The sequence below is a fragment of the Dipodomys spectabilis genome, unplaced genomic scaffold, assembly GCF_019054845.1.
Source record: "Dipodomys spectabilis isolate Male_0828 unplaced genomic scaffold, ASM1905484v1 ptg000030l, whole genome shotgun sequence".
Lineage (NCBI taxonomy): Eukaryota > Metazoa > Chordata > Mammalia > Rodentia > Heteromyidae > Dipodomys > Dipodomys spectabilis.
Genome location: NW_024870707.1, coordinates 842,747 through 860,417, shown reverse-complemented (window position 1 = coordinate 860,417; position 17,671 = coordinate 842,747). Strand labels below are relative to the sequence as shown.

Here is a 17,671-nt window from a genome sequence, read left to right as displayed (position 1 = left end):
TGATAGTCTTTTTTTTTTAAAGTGGTACTGGAGTTTGAACTCAAGTGTGGTATTCTGGGCACTTTATGATAGTCTTTAGTTGGGTTTTCACATGTGATTTCTTCTTGTAGGCGTTTTTTGCTGCCTGAATACTTGCCTTATGCTGGGATTTTTCATGAACGTGGACAGCCTGGCTTGGCTACTCACTCTTCTGTTAACAGGGTCCTGGCAGGTAAGGAATTGTTTCTTTGGCTTTTAAAATTCTGAAGGGGCTGGGAGCTTCTCCCACCTTTACTTGTATTGATGTGATGGTATCCTGACATCTGGCTGAAGTCTGTCAAGTTTCTTGCTTCCAGGCAATAAATAGCAAGGGTAAGGGAAACTATTTCTCTTTCCTATTCCTATTTCCTTCACACCTTTTTATAAAAAAAAAATGAGAGGGAAGGAAAAAAAAGAGGAAGGGAGAAAGAGAAGAGAGGAGAAAGATGTTAATTTAAACAATTTATTTCTTTTTTTTGGGGGGGGGGGGGTGTCTGGTCGTGGGGCCTGAACTCTGGGCCTGGGCGCTGTCCCTCAGCTCTTCAGCTCAAGGCTAGCACTCTACCACTTGAGCCACAGCACTACTTCCAGCTTTTTTCTTTTTGCTTATGTGGTGCTGAGGAATCGAACCCAGGGCCTCATGCATGCAAGGCAAGCGCTCTACCACTGAGCCACCTTCCCAGCCCCAACAATTTGTTTCTTAGTCCAACAATTCTATGTTTTTAATTGAATGATAAAGGTGTCTTGTTCATGTTTCAGTTGGTGAAATACTTATGAGCCAGATCCTGTGATTTAATTAGGAGCTTAATGCACACCTCTCCAACCTCTGACTACTGGTAGCACATGGGGTTTCCAGGCACTGTAGAATCTTCTGAGGAAGGAGGAGATACCTGTTATCCTAGCTACTCAGGAAGCTGAGATCTGAGGCTCGCTGGTCAAAGCCATTCCTGGGCAGGAAAAGTCCATGAGACTTTTTTTTGTTGGTCATGGGGCGTGAACTCTGGGCCTGGGTGCCATTCCTCAGCTCTTTAGCTCAAGGCTAGCGCTCTACCACTTGAGCCACAGCACCACTTCAGCTTTTTCTGTGGTACTGAGAAATCGAACCCAGGGCCTCATGCATGCGAGGCAAGCACTCTACCACTGAGCCACCTTCCCAACCCCCGTGAGACTCTTATCTCTAATTAACCACCAGAAAACCAGAAGTGGTGGTATGGCTCAATGGTAGAGTGTTTACCTTGAGCTGAGGAGCTGAAGGCCAGTGCCCAGACCCAAGCCCCATGACTGACGAAAGGGAGGGAGGGAGGGACAAGAAATCTCCACAGAACAAAAAATGGTCTGGGATGGGCTGGGAAGTTGGCTCAGTGGTAGAGCACTTGCCTTGCATGCCTGAGGCCCTGGGTTCGATTCCTCAGTACCATATAAGCAAAAAGAAAAAAGCGGGAAGTGGCGCTGTGGCTCAAGTGGTAGAGCACTAGCCTTGAGCTGAAGGGCTGAGGGACAGTGCCCAGGCCCAGAATTCAGACCCCACAACCGGACCTCCCCCCCACCCACCCAAAAAAAAAAAGAAAATGGTCTGGGCAAGACCTGCTGTGCAATTTTAAGATGGTTGACTTGCTTAGTGTCCAGCGTTTTCAGGCTTTGAGGCATGATGTGACTGGGCTCTGGGATATAGTGTATGTTGCTGCTTTGGGGTAGTTTCCAGAGAAGAAAACAAAGAAGAAATCTCCGTGTGCCTGTGTGTGTGTGTGTGTCTGTGTGTCTCTGTGTGTCTATGTGTTTGTGTCTGTGTGTCTGTGAGAGAGAGGGAGAGGGAGAGAGAGATGAAGGTTGTTTCCTTATATTCTGCCTCATCCCCCACCTCCTCCACTGCAAACTTGTAAAATTATTCAAAAGGTATAAAATTTGAGCTATATTTAAATTTTTTCTTTTGATAGGACCAAAGGTTTGAAACTCAAGGTCTCAATACTTGTTTGCAAGGCAGTCTACTATTTGAACCAAGCTCCCAGCTCCTTTTTGTTTTAGCTGTTTTTCAGATAGGGTTTTGCATTTTAGTCAGACCATGATCTTACCATAATTATGGTCATAATAGCGCCACACCTGTCTTACTGGTTGAGATGTGGTCTAGCTCAGTTTTGCCTCCTCCTGAACACCAACCTCCCAAGTAGCTAGGATTCAATATCATACCTGGCTCTAAATATATATTTATTAAGCATTTTTATTGGGAGTGTGTGTGTGTGTGTGTGTGTGTATGTGCATGTATGCGCTGGTGCAGGCTCTTGAACTCAAGGCCTGGGTGCTGTCTCTAGGATTTTTTTATGCAAGGTTAATGCTTTACCAATTGAATCTCTGCTTCATTTCTGGCTTTTTGGTGGTTAGAGAACAGAGTCTCATGGACTTTTCCTTCCTGGTCTGGCTTTGAATCATGATGGTTAGATCTCAGCCTCCTGACTTGCTAGGAGTATAGGGGTGAGCCAGTGGTGCCTAGCTCTTTATTGAGAATTTTAAAATCACATTTATTTTTGACAACCCTGGTCATGAAAAGATTATAGGTAGAGAAGCCTCTTTTAAGGAAATGGCAGTCAGGTTAGGAGAATGTTGCAAATTTGTCTTAGGGATTTCTACCCAAGCTGCTGCAATAGATGGCAGGCCAAGGGGTCTGGCCTCCCTAAAGTGCTGTCCCTGACTCAACAGCAAGGCCTAGAAATTTCAGAAACCTCAGAATTTTCTCCACCAGACACTTAATAGGATAAAGCCTAATAGGTGAGCAGATTATACTATAGTCTCCCAATAACCTTATCTGGCCCTTGTTGTTAAATAGACCATGTGATTTTGTGCCTTCCCTTGCCTGGTGTTGCTCTGTGGCTTGACTAAAGGTATTTGGATGCTCTTCACTGGCAGATAACCACCCAATGCCAAGCAGAAATCCTACAGAGCACTTTTTTACCTTTCTTTGTTTCATACATCTGCCTCTACCACTCCACACAGTACCTCCTACTCTTTTAGTGCGAGCAAATCTCTGTTTTTGGCATTTAGCATTTTTGGAACAGCTGTATGTTGTGTTTGCTTTCTAGCCTCTGACAACTCCTTGCCTTTACGTTCTGTTCCTCACTTCATGCCCAGTGGTTTAACCCCAGGTGTCCTAATTGCATTTATGGATGCCTTTAAGTATAAGGGCTGTGTTGTAGCAGACAGTTCTTACAGGTGTAGAATCAACAGAGGAAAGCTTTTTGTCAAATGATGCTAAATGCCACTGACAAGGAAATTTAGACTCCCAGAACCTCTTTCTTGAGTTATTTTAGTAGATGGTTTCTATTCACTATTAAATCAGTTTCATTTTCTCAGGCTACATATTTCAGTGCCTATGCGTCCTTCCTTTAAAGCTCTCATTATTTCTAGATATTTGAATGTTCCTCCAGATTGTATTCTCACTTTTAAATCTTTTCAAACTTGGTGCAGTAATAACAAGAAAGCCTAACATTTATTGAGCACTTACTACTTATTAGGGAATGTTTTAAGAGGTTTACTTGTATTTCCTTTATCTATCTCACAATAATTTTATGTGATAGATGCTGTTACCTAATGTACAGAGAGAGGAATCAAACCTCAGAGTGATGTAGCTAGGAAGCAGAAGAGTCAGAAATAAGCCCAGTTGGGCAGGCTATAAGGCTTGGACTCTTTAAGTTGTCTTCTTAGCCTGCTTCCCCTGAGTTTTTTCAAAGACAGTCATCAATAGTGTTTTTTTTCCTAAATCTTAATCTGGAAGACAGAGCTCCTAGAAACTTTACTAATCTTCAGAGATTTTCTTTTCTTTTTTTTTTTTTTTTTTTTTTTTGGGTCCAGTCGTGAGGTCTGAACTCTGGGCCTGGGCACTATCCCTCAGCTTTTCAGCTCAAGGCTAACGCTCTACCTCTTGAGCCACAGTGTCACTTCCGGCTTTTTTCTTTTTGCTTATGTGGTGCTGAGGAATCGAACCCAGGGCCTCAGGCATGCAAGGCAAGCGCTTTATCACTGAGCCACCTTCCCAGCCCCTCTTCAGAGATTTTCTTATTTAATTCCTCTGTTTTAAGTGGTTCCTAGACATGGCCTTTTATGACCCATAAATTTTATCCTGAGGAAAATCTTTTTATGTATCAGCAATTCCCAGAGTCTTCTTATCCTCCTGGATACAGATGTTTTGCTTTTATTAAACTTGCTTGTGATCATGTAATTGAGCTGCTATAATAATGGCTTTCAGAGTGAAAGAGAAATTGGCCTTTTAGCTCTAAGTACTCCCCATTTTCCTGGAAAGATGCTTTCCATTGTATCATTGGAATTAGCTTGTGATGGTCCCAGAACAATTACATTCGGAAGATATTTGTTCTGTAGCTGTTAGGTGCCAGCCAGTGTCTTAGGTTAGCAGGGTAAATAAAACAGACATGATTTCTCCCCTCCTGTAGCTTAGAGTCTCATGGTGGACAATAACTTGATCTTGCCATTCGGTTCTTGGCTCCAGTCATTCAAGGAACTTTGTATGGTGAGTGGCAGGCTGGTAAGCAGACACACACTTAGAATTTTAGTGGGTGTGACCATTTGAATCATATGGTGCCATTTGAGTCTCCAGTGGATCCTAATCAAACTCTTTAGAATCATCAACAAAAAATGGACTTGTAGAAAATTAAGATCCTTTCAGTCTACTTTCTCCCACATAGCCAGGGAATGACAATAGAAAAAGAAGCTACTATACAAGAGTTCTGATAGTCTCTTATCTTTGCCTCTTCTCCCTTACTTGGTTCCTTTCCCACAATTCTGTAGGTTTCAGAGGCTTCCAACTACACATTAATCCAGGTCAACATAGAATCTGGACCCTTACAGAGTGGTATAAACACGTTTAAAGCTACTGCAACTTTACCCAAGTATATTTTGGGGGAAACATGCAGAAGTAGAGGGAGCTCACTGCTGACTTTTGAGCAGACACCTCTAGCTGTATGTAGTAACAGCAAGCAAAATGATGGAAATGAAGCAAACTGTGGACAATGGGCCAGTTATAGTCCTAAATGCTTTCCCACATATTATCTCCTATAAGCATTGCTTAGTTCTTGGAGGTGGATGGTACTCTTTCCTCTCTATGTGGAAGGAACAAAAGGCTCACAGAAGTCACTTGCTCAGTATAACATTGTGGAAGGCAGGTTTGGAACTTTAAACCAACTCTGCCTGACTGGTAAGACCTCTATTCTTTCTTTGTGCTATTTTGCTTGAGGTCAAGAAGGAAATGTGTGCCAACAGATTCTTAAGCTTATAATATTTTTCTGCATTTTTGAGTCCTCATAAAAGTGAAATGAGAAGTCCTGGCATTTGACAGCTTCCTATTAATTACTAGAAGAACAAAAAACTTCTGAGGGGAAAGGGACCTGAGTAATGTAGAGTATTAGTTATCTGTCCTGCATAATCTTTTGACTTTCATCCTAATGAGCATCTGCTCCTGGCAGATGTGAGCCTGATACACTTAATTTGATATTTTGATGAAAATCAATGGGAAGTTTCAGGATTTTCTTGTTCCTTCCCATGGGTCATATGAGTCTGGTCAGATATCTTGGTTAGAGGTAGCTTTGTGCCCAGTCATCCTTGTTTTTCTTATATTTCTTTAGGAGTATAGTAACATAGTTTTCACATTATTTGTGAGTTTCTCTATTTTTCTTCCATTATTGATTTTTTTCTTTCACTGTTTATCTTTAAAATTTTTTTTAAATTTACTTCATTTGCATTGTTATTATAAAGGTACCATATAATTACATGAGTCAGGTAATGAGTACATTTCCTTTCATACAGTGTCTTCCGTTCCCTCATTCTCTCCCATCTCCACCCACAAGTTGTATAGTTCACTTTCATCAATATTCAGTGAGCTCTACTGCAGCACTTTTTCACCCTTTTTCCCTCGAGTTCCCCCAACCCTTCTGAAAATGTAGTTTTGAATACACCATACATAAGGTAAAGAAGACAGAGTCATCAAAAACTAAAAACTTAGAAAGAGAGAGAGAGAAAGAGAAAAAGAAAAAGAGAGAGAAAGGAAGAAAGTGTCTCTTTCATAGCTTGGAGCACCTTTCAGTATGTATGTTAGTTTGTATAAATATGAAGAGGCACTTATGCATTGCACCTTTGTGTTTCTCTCCTAAGAGTATCCTCTTTTGGTCTCCCTGTGTGTAACTATCTAGAATCCTTTATAATCCATTACTGATTTTGTGTGTGTGTGTGTGTGTGTGTGTGTGTGTGTGTGTGTGTGTGTGTGTGTGTGTGTGTGTGTGTGTGTGTGTGTGTGTGTGTGTGTGTGTGTGTGTGTGTGTGTGTGTGTGTGTCCAGCTCCATTATTGTTTTCTTATCAAGAAAATAGATTCTTAGAATTTTTTTTGTCTGATTTTAGTTTCTTTAAATTTTTTAGAACTGATTTATGGCTTAACATGTGGTTGTCCTGTAGAATGTTATTTAGGCACATGAGGAAGTGCATTCTGTTCTTGTTGGGTGAGATTTGGGGATTAGATCTGTTTGATTGGTCGTTTTCAAGTTTTGTATATCCTAGCTGATTTTGTGTCTTGTTCTATCCACTATTGAGAGTATGATATTGAAATTTCCAACTCTTTCTCTCTCTCTTTTTTTTTTTTTTTTTTTTTTTTTTATCAGTTGTAGGGCTTGAACTCTGGACTTAGGCACTGTCCCTCAGCTCTTCATCTCAAGGCTAGCGCTCTACCACTTGAACCCAGCACCACTTCCGGTTTTCTGAGTGGTTTATTAGAGATAAGAATCTCATGGGCTTTCCTGCCTGGGCTGGTTTTGAACTTCGATCCTCAGATCTCAGCTTCCTGAGTAGCTAGTATTACAGGCGTGAGCCACCAGCACCCAGCTTGGAATTTCCAGCTCTTATTGCTGAATTGTGTATTTCTCCTTTCAGTTTCATTAGTTTTAGATTTAAATATTTTTGTGAACTATCATTAGATACATATATTTACAATTTGTATGTCTTTGTGATGTTACTTAACCCTTTTATCATATAAAATATCCCTGTGTCTCTAATATTTTGTCTGAAAATCTATTTTTATCATATATTATTATAACTACTGTTGTTCTTTTTGGGGGAGTGCCAGCACACTGGTACTTGAACTAAGGGCCTGAGCTCTGTCCCTTAGCTTTTTAACACAAAGCTAGAAGCATGCTACTACTTGGACCATAGTTCCATTTCAGGCTTTATGCTGGTTAATTGGAGATAAAAGAGTCTCATGGACTTTCCTGCATGGCTTACTTTAAAATAGGATTCTCATATATCAACCTCATGAGTAGCTAGGATTATAGGCATAGACCACTGGCACCTATATTTCTCTTTCTCTTTCTCTTTCTCTTTCTCTTTCTCTTTCTCTCTCTCTCTTCCTCTTCCTCTTCCTCTTCCTCTCCTCTCCCTCTCCCTCTCCCTCTCCCTCTCCCTCTCCCTCTCCCTCTCCACTGTGTGGCTTACACTGTCCTTGAACTTGCAGCCCTCTTGTCCCAGCCTCCTTAATGAGAATTACATGTATGCACCACCATGCCTACCACCCCCTTTTATCTCTTTATAAGCACCACTACTTTCTTACGTGTTCCTCACTTGCCTAGTACCTAAGTGAGTACTTTAAGGAGACCTAGTATAGTTTGGGGTCAGTCATCAGTGAACATCGAGCTTTGAGCTTGCTAACTTTTTGGAATCAATCTAATTTCACAACCTGATAGCACCACTGTTTAGTACAGCAAATTGCTTCATCACTCACTGTAGCAGCTCTGCACTTGAATTAGCAAATTTTGGAAAGATGATTGATAGTTAATACACTTGAGAGCCATCATGGTATTACTTAAGCGTGTATGAATAGAAATGAACACAGATTCTAGTGTTAGATGCAGTATCTCCTTGGTTGAACTCTTTAGCTCTCTGCTCTGTACCCCTCTGGTACTCAGTAGCCAGGCAAATAAAGTGAGTGACACATTCCAACTCAACATCAATTAAGATGGTTGTTTATAACCCCAGATAACTGAACAATTAGTGGTGGTGGTACTAACTAGTGCTGCTTTAATAATTAACCCAATTACTCTTCTTTCTGCTCCAATGATGAAAGTGAAGTCGATAAAGGGCTGGCATGGTTGCCTGGGAAATAGAAGTAAATGCAGCACTCTTCACTGGAGAACACAACCTTCCCAGTTGTCCTGGAAGCATAGGGGCCTTTTACTTATTTGGTGTGCACTTGTCCATTGTCATAATCATGTGTTCTATCCCAGCCCATTTTTGTATCTTCTTAAACTACCAATATAGAGATTTGCTTATTGAGAACCTGGATTTTGGTTTCTATGCTTTTTGCCTGTTTTTCTTTTTATAGAGAAACATTTCTGACCTTGTCAGGGAACCTTTCTGTCCCTTTAATACGTGTAACTCAGTATTTCTGGGCCTATATCTTTCCGTGGGAACTTTCCTCTTGCTGCTTTACCATCTGTGTCCTTTCTGTACTGTGAATATGCACAGCACTTTGTAAATGCTTACCGCTTAGCCTTTTCTGTAGCACTTGGGTATTATGAGATAATTAAATGCCCTCAAGGAGTTTATAGTTTACCCAGGGAATAGCCTGATTTTCTAAGGGGTTTTTCCCCCTACCACTAAAAATTTAATGATTCCCCTAGGATTTTCTTTTTTTTGTCAGTCATGGGTCTTGAACTCTGGGCCCAAGCACTGTCCTCAGCTCTTCAGCTCAAGGCTAGTGCTCTACCACTTGAGCCACAGCACCACTTCCAGTTTTCTGAATGGTTTATTGGAGATAAGAGTCTTTTGGACTTTCTTGCCCTGGCTGGCTTTGAACTGTGATCCTCAGATTTGAGCCTCCTAAGTAGCTAGTACAGGCATGAACCACCAGTGCCTGGCTCCCATAGGAGATAACCTGATCGGTTATCTAGGGAGCTGTGGTTCAGATGTGAGCTTTGCACCAAGGCTCTATGTCTTTAAGTATAGCTTGAAAAAGTTTATAATGTTTCTCCATTCATGTTTTGAATAGGGTATGAGAAGGACAGCTGTCATTTGCACCATTAATTTGCTTAAGAGGTAAAACAGCAAAATCGTTAAGAGTTTGTGCTTTGAAACATCTATTTAAGTTTATTTAAGTACTCCTTCCTAGAAGTATAATCTTGAGTGGTTTGTTGTACCATTGGTACCTAAATTTCTTCATCTGTACCATAGACCTAAGGAGTACATAGCACAGAGGATTACTTTAAGGATTGAATGAGCTAATGCAGGTTTAGCAATCTCTATTTTTCTTTTTCTTTTTTTTTTTGTTGGTTGTGGGGCTTGAACTCTGGGCTTGGGTGCTGTCCCTGCACTCTTCAGCTCAAGGCGAGCGCTCTACCGCTTGAGCCATAGCGCCACTTCCGATTTAGCAATCTCTAATCTGAAATGCACAAATAAAATTATTTGAGTGCTGACAGTACATCAAAGGGAAAATTTTCTTACCATGAAAACTATTTCATATGTAAAATTATTTAAAATAGTATATAAAATTACCTCTAAGAATAATACATGAGGGGCTGGGAAGGTGGCTCAGTGGTAGAGTGCTTGCCTTGCATGCATGAGGCCCTGGGTTCGATTCCTTAGCACCACATAAGCAAAAAGAAAAAAAGCCGGAAGTGGCACTGTGGCTCAAGTGGTAGAGCACTAGCCTTGAGCTGAAGAGCTGAGGGACAGTGCCCAGGCCCAGAGTTCAGGCCCCACGACCAGACCCAAAAAAAAAAGAATAATACATTAATTTTATACCTGAATTGTATTCCATTTTGTAAAATATTTATATTTTATTACACATACAAACATGCTTATAAACATATATACATGTGTACATATGTATGTATGCACACATGTACATATACTATATAATCTGAAAATAATATGAATCTGAAACACTTCTAGTCCAAGGCATTTCAGTTAAGCAATATTCAATCTGTACATGTGAAACACTAAAAACCATATTATATGATACACAGATAAGTGTTAAATAGAAATTATTCTCATTGTATAGTTTTTAATCACAAAATTTGGGGATCAGAATACATTAGAATAATTATAGTTTTCTCACTAATATAGTGGCTTTGATTTGCCACTGAGCTTCTTCTTTCCTCCCCTGTGTTATTCTTCCCAAACAGGGCTTTCTCCTCTTAGGTATGGCCAGTGAGGTAAAAAGACTGTGGATTTCGGTTCTAGGAGACCAACATATAGTAAACTAAGAAAGGGTCCCTATTTGGACAGTTTGACGCTGTAGTGTGCCTATTGTTGCCTATAGCTATATTACCCAAGTGGGGCGAGTGAAAGAGTCACAGAGTTTTCATTTGAGAAACACCTTTTCTGTGTTGGTAAACACAGAAGACCAAGTACTTGCTGCTCTTGAGCCATAGCAATGTGGAAGTCGTAAAGTATGTTCTCTTTTTTTTGGCTGGTCGTGGGGCCTGAACTCTGGGCTTGGGCACTGTCCCTCAGCTCTTCAGCTCAAGAGTAGGACTCTACCACTTGAGCCACAGCGCCACTTCCGGCTTTTTCTGCTTATGTGGTGCTGAGGAATTGAACCCAGGGCTTCATGCATGCAAGGCAAGCGCTCTACCACTGAGCCACCTTCCCAGCCTTTTAAAGAATGTTCTTGGACAATTAGCATCAACACCACCTGGGAACTTGTTATGAATGCAAATTTTTAGGCTATACTCTACCCAGACTCACTGAATTGGAAATTCTGGTTTTAGATACTAGGAATTTGTGGAGCTTTGTTTTGCCAGTCCTGGGACTTGAACTCAGGGACTGGGCACTGTTCCTGAGATTCTTTTGCTCAAGACTAGTACTCTACCACTTGAGCCACAGCACCATTTCCAGCTTTTTCTGTTTATGTGATACTGAGGAATGGAACCCAGCACTTCATGAAGCACTCTACCACTAAGCCATATTTCCAGATGGAATTTGTATTTAAAAATGTCTTCAACAGGATCCTCTTGTACTTTAATGTTTAAGAGCCACTGCTCTAGAGTAACTGAGTTAAGAATAGAGGTATAAGCATGGGAAGAGATGGTTTGGTACCATATTAATGGATATGCACACCAGAAACACAAGATGTATTTGGTGAGCTCCTGATGTATAACTCTTGGTCTGGAGTTATGAATAATGAGGGGAATTGAATTAATTTGTAATCACCTGCAGAGTGCTCAGCTGGCATATCAACCATTTTGACACAATAAGCATGCATTGAGCTTCTTTTGTTACATGGTAAGGGTCAGGTATTTAATTGTACCAAGATGAACAAACAAGATGCTCTCTCTGTTTTCCATAAGCACAGTCTGCTGAATAAGACCATCATACTCATAAACAGCTATAAGAAAATGGATAATATATTTAATGCTGAAGTACAAGTATAAATGGAAGACTGACTTTGAGAACTCAGAAAACCTTACAGCATTCATGCAATAGAAAATCATTTAGGGGGGCTGGGAAGGTGGCTCAGTGGTAGAGTGCGCTGGAAAGGTGGCTCAGTGGTAGAGTGCTTGCCTAGCATGCATGAGGCCCTGGGTTCGATTCCTCAGCACCACATAAGCAGAAAAAGCTGGAAGTGACCCTGTGGCTCAAGTGGTAGAGCACTAGCCTTGAGCTGAAGAGCTGAGGGACAGTGCTCAGGCCCAGAGTTCAGACCCCATGACTGGCCAAAAAAAGAAAAGAAAAGAAAAAAAAAATTTAGGGTTTTTGTTTGTTTGTTTTTGCTAGTCGGTCCTATGGTTGAACTGAGGGCGTGGGCGCTGCTCTGAAGCCTCTTTGTGTTCAAGGCTAGTGCTCAACCACTTGAGCCACACTATTACTTCTGGCTTTTTCTGAGTATCTTACTGAGGTAAAGAGTCTTACAGACTTTGCTGCCCAGGCTGGCTTTGAACCACAATCCACAGATCTCAAGCTTCTGAGTAGCTAGGATTACAGGTATGAGCCACAGTGCCTGGCTTTTTTTTTTTTTAATGTGTCAGAGCTAGGACTTGAACTCAGGACCTGGTGCTGTCCCTGAATTTTTTTCCCCTCAAAGTTAGAACTCTACCATTTGAGCAGCCACAGCTCTCCTTTTACCGTTTTTTTGTTTGTTTGGTTGGTTGGTTGGTTTGGTTGGTTGGTTTTGTTTTTGGTTGGTCGTGGGGCCTGAACTCTGGGCTTGGGCACTGTCCCCTAACTCTTCAACTCAGGGCCACAGTGCTACTTCCATCTTTTTCTGCTTATGTGGTGCTGAGGAATTGAACCCAGGGCCTCATGCATGCTAGGCAAGCACTCTACCACTGAGCCACCTTTCCAGCCACCCCACTCCCTCCCCACTTTTTTTGGTGGTTAATTAGAGACAAGAGCCTCACGGACTTTGCTTCCCAGACTGTCTTCAAACTGTGATCTTCAAGCTTTCAGCTTCCTGAGTAAGGATTATAGATATAAGCCACTAGCACCCCACGATCATTTAGCTTTTATTCCAGGACATGATCCTTTTAGATCTGCTAGGCATCCCATTTCTAGGAGAAACTGACCTTATAACATTCTTCCAACTATTTTTGTTCTTGTTTTGTTTTGTTTTTTGTTTGGTCATGGGGCTTGAACTCTGGGCCTAGACCATGTCCCTGAGCTCTTCAGCTCAAAGTGAGTCCTGCTCTACCACTTGAGCTACAGCACCATTCTGGTTTTCTGGTGGTTTATTGGAGATAAGAGTCTCAGGGATTCTCCTGTCTGGGCTGGTTTTGAACTGTTATCCTCAAATCTCAGCCTCCTGTGTGGCTAGGATTACAGGTATAAGCCACCAGCACTGGGTTTGGTTTTTTTTTTTTTTTTTTTTTTTTTGGGTCCAGTCGCGGGGCCTGAACTCTGGGCCTGGGCGCTGTCCCTCAGCTCTTCAGCTCAAGGCTAGCGCTCTACCACTTGAGCCACAGCACAACTTCCGGCTTTTTTCTTTTTGCTTATGTGGTGCTGAGGAATCGAACCCAGGGCCTCAGGCATGCAAGGCAAGCGCTTTACCACTGAGCCAACTTCCCAGCCCTGGGTTTGGTTTTTTGTTCATTTGTTTTGTTTTGCTTTGTTGTTGCCAGTCTTAGGGTTTGAACTCAGGACCTGGGCGTTATCCCTGAGCTTTTTTCCTTAAGGCTAATGCTCTTCCACTGAACCACAGCTACACTTCCAGTTTTGAGTGTTTAAATAGGGATAAGAGTCTCAGGTACTTTTCTGTCTCTGCTAACTTTGAACCTTGATCCTCAAATTGCAGCCTGAATAGTTAGGATTTTTTAAATCTCGTTCTTGTTTCCTTTCCTTCTTCAAGGAATAAATCTTAGCAACATATGCATCAATATCCTGTTGTTTACTTGTGAGGTTTTGGCGGTTTTTTTATTTTGTTTTAGTTTTTGCGCCAGTTTTAAGTTTGAACTCAGCGCCAGGGCACTATCTCTGAGCTTCTACTTCTGACTTTTTGGTAGTTAATTGGAGGTAAGAGTCTTATGGACTTTCCTGCCCATTCTAGCTTTGAAATTATAACCTCATATCTCAGCCTCCTGAGTAGTTTGGATTACAGGTGTGAGCAATAGCTTCTATCTGTGTTTACATATATTTTAAGTTATTAGTGCCCTGGGCTTGCCTTAGATCTACCATAATCTTGAGACCTATTGTATACTTCTTAGAATTACTACTTACTTTGATCATTCTGGCTAAAGATGGCCTGTCACCTGTAAATGACCTATATAATGCCAGGTCCTTTTACTTCTCTCTTCAGGTTATGGTTGATGTACATTTTGACATGCTTGTCACTCCTCAGAACAAATGATACAATGTTCTAAAATCTTTAAAGGAGATATAAAGAAAAAAGGCAAAGCTCCTAGTTTCTAGTGGAAGTAACAACTTCTTCAAGTTGTTACACAACACAGTCCTTTTGCTTTACCACCTGGGTAGCTGAAGTTACAGATGGGTGCCACCTTGTCCAGCTTCAGACTTTAGGGCTAGAGTTCTTCTGTAAACCCTAGAAAGACTTGGGACAACCCTCTTTGCTGTCCCATCTATACCATCAGTTATTACCATACTAGCTGGAAGTTAATAACCCATACTGACTCCCCTTCTGCTTTGATTGAAAGCCCACACTCACACTAGTTTTTCTTCCTTTTTCACTTTTACTCATCGTTGAATCCTCATGTATTCCAATTGTCTGACAGACAATAGCTCTTAGCCAAAGTAGACCTAACTTGTGAGTATTAATTTCCTCCCTCCTTTTTTTTTTTTGTCAGTCATGGGGCTTGAACTCTGGGCTTGGGTGCTGCCTCTTAGCTCTTCAGCTCAAGGCTAGCGCTCTACAACTTGATCCACTGCTCCACTTCAGGCCTTTTCTGTGTATGTGGTGCTGAGGAATCGAACCCAGGGCCTCATGTATGCAAGACAAGCACTCTACCACTGAGCCACCTTCCCAGCCCAATTTCTCCTGTTTAACACCTGCAGATCCCCAAGGCCAGCCTTAGCCCTAAGGGTCCTTGTGGGTATCTTTTTTATTTTATTTATTTTATTTTTTATTTTATTTTTGTCGGTCATGGGGCTTGAACTCTGGGCTTAGGCGCTATCCCTCAGCAATTCAGCTCAAGGCGAGCACTCTACCGCTTGAGCCACAGCGCCACTTCTGGTTTTCTGGTGGTTTTTGGAGATAAGAGTCTCACAGACTTTCCTGCCAGAGCTGGCTTTGAACAGCAATCCTCAGATCTCAGCCTCCTGAGTAGCTAGGATTACAGGCGTGAGCCACTGGCGCCGGCTTCTTTTTTTTTATTTTTAATCTCTTTTTTTATTGTAAAAGGTGATATACAAAGTCAGGTGTTGATGGCTCACACCTATAATCCTAGCTACTCAGGAGGCTGAAATCTGAGGATCACAGTTCAGAGCCAGCCCAGGCAGGAAAGTCTGTGAGACTCTTATCTCCAGTAAATCATTCAGAAAACCAGAAGTGGCCCTGTGTCTCTTCCAAGACAGATAAATCAACAAACAACACAGAAAGGCCAAAAAAAACCCTCTTGTTTCCATTTCCTGGAGTTCATTTAGATAAATGTTATTTTATATGATCAGAGGCTTTGCGCCTTTGGTTCCTCTCCTAAGAGGATCCTCCTTTATTCTCACTAGAATCTTGTGTAATTTATTAAGTCCCAATGTATTTTAGATCTAATTTCCAATGTATTTTAGATCTAGTTTCCACATATGAGTGAAAACAAAGCATGGATATCTTGATATAAGCCACGATATGAAAAGAGATCTATTGAGTGTTACTCTAGGAATAGGTTTGTTTTTGTTTTTTTAACTCAAATGACCCAATGATTCTGTTCCTGGAATTCCAAATTATTAAAAATGAGTGTTAAAAGCATGTTTGATCGTTCATATGAGCATTATCCTTAGTAGTCCAAGAGTGAAAATAAACTGTATCAATTAACTAACAAGTGGTTAAAGAAGGTAGGGAGAACTGTACAAAGAACTATCATATAGCCATCCGAAGGACTGATAAATCAGTTTGTGCTGCAATCCTGATTTGAAAACATTAGCCAAAGTAAAACCAGTGCTTGTAACCCCAGCTACTTGGGACACGGCAATCTGAAGGATCTGATTTGAGGTCAGTCCAGGCAAAAAGTCTGTAAAACCACACCTTAACCAATAAAAGCTGGCTGAGGTTGTTGTTGCCTGTCATCCCAGCTACCTAGGAAATGAAAATAGTGAATTGCAGACGAGGCTACCCGAGGCAAAAAGTGAGACTGTGTTTTAAAAAATAGTGAAAGCAAAAAAAGTTGGAGGCATGGCCCAAGTGGTTAGTGTCTACTTAGCAAGCACAATAGATAGTCATTTTGCAACCACACACTCCATTCTAAAAAGACAAACTTAGAGGATTAGGGTTTGTTGTTGTTGTTGTTGTTTGTTTGTTTGTTCATTTTTAACTAAACCCAGCCCTTCCCAGTATGTGCCATTCAGAAGGGGCCCAGCTTCTCATCTTTGTCTTGAACTATGCGACTATATTCTTTAGGACTTCCTGGTAAGCAAACTTATTATTTTTACTCTTGTGGCTAACAGCCATGAGCTATGTGGTTGTTAGAACAGATTCCAAAAATATTTCTTCCTAAAGCAGAGAAATTAACTAGTTTAAGCTGCAAAGACAACAGAGTAAAAGCTTGAAAGCAAAGAAGGTTTATTTAGCAAAGTGGGGTGGCACAGTAGACCTTTGAAGAAAATATATCATTTAATTTCTTAAATGAAAATGGCTAGCAAGGTAAACCATCTGGAATCTGAAGGCTGACATATTAATAGCGACTGTAGTTTTAATTATTTACTGACTTTCCCAACATAAAACTTTGGCAACATTCTATTGTGATTTCTCTTGGACTAGTAACATATATTGAAAAAAGTTGACATGGACAGATTTGCACTGACTTTAATTAGACTAATGCTTCACTCATGCAGATAACTTTGGGACTATGACAGTTCTAGAACAGTATTTAAAATTATCCACAATTGCCTATCCTAAGGAACTGGCAGAGGAGTCGTAGAAAGATGTAATTTAGTAACTCACGTAAATCTTTTCATGAACTAGTAAGTCACATTTCCAGGATGTGGTGGCTATATGAGGATTATGGTATATGCCTTTTTGCTTATTTTTTAAAATGTAGCCCAGGCCGTCTTGAACTTGGTGTGCAGCCCAGCCTGTTCTTGAACTTGAAATCTTCTGCCATAGCCTCCTAATAAGTAGGATTACAGTCATGAGCCACCACAGATCAAATATGCTTCAAAACAAACAGACAAACCCTAAGAGCACTTACTCTATACCAAGTATTGTTCTAAGCACTTCTCACATATCAGTTCACTTAATCTTTACAAATTCCTATGACCACTGACTGTTATTACTGATTTTTAAAGCTGGAGAAACAGAGGCTAATGGAAGAGAAAACAGCTTGCCAAGACCACAGCTGTTTTTTGAGAGCTAGAACAAGAAGTCTGGCAATCACCTGTAGATAAACTCTTCAAACAGAATGATTGCAAGGTGTATGTAATTCTTAGATGGCAGGAAGAGAAACTGAAATCTAAACTCAGGCTTTAAGAGGACAAAAATAATTTATTCTCACAAGATAGCTACTGGGGAGGGGGCTACAGATACTCTTAGGTTCTTGTAGCTCTTTTCCCCTGGAAAGACAGCCCTGTAGAAGAATTACATTTCCAAACAATGACTCCTGAAGAGGTAATTACACTGTTGCCATCCCATTGGGAAGAAGGCTGGGGCGGTGATTACATTCCAAAACAAAGCTGTTTGGGTATAATTGCACTGTGCTGCTCTTATCAGTCTGGGGAAGGCAGGCCTCTGGTCTCCATCCTCATTTGTTTTTGAGATGGAATCTGAATAGCATTCAATTAATAGTCAAGACCCAGGCACAGGGAAGTCAGCCAAAAGAGCCAAGAAGACATTAACTTGTTATTGGTATTTTCCTGCTGCTGAAGTTATCCAGGCCTTTAAAGTAGCAGCATATTTGAGGAGAGCCTGTTTGAGAAGGTTTAGTAGACTAATAAAAGGTTGGAGACCCCTGTTTAAAGATTGTCCCTTAAAGCCTCATTTGTCTTTGTGTACAGAGGAAAGGTGATTGGGTCTCAGTG

The 17,671-nt window shown here is 41.0% G+C and overlaps 1 protein-coding gene across 9 annotated transcripts in view; it reads left to right on the top strand.

Moving 5' to 3' along the window:
- Nucleotides 1–17,671, top strand: part of Ambra1 (autophagy and beclin 1 regulator 1) — a 223,351-nt gene that overhangs the window by 103,689 nt on the left and 101,991 nt on the right. For all 9 annotated transcript variants that reach the window (XM_042675939.1, XM_042675938.1, XM_042675937.1 and 6 more), the window contains one exon: nt 111–211. In XM_042675939.1, coding sequence (XP_042531873.1) covers nt 111–211 — 101 coding nt within the window. The remainder of the gene's footprint in view (nt 1–110; nt 212–17,671) is intronic.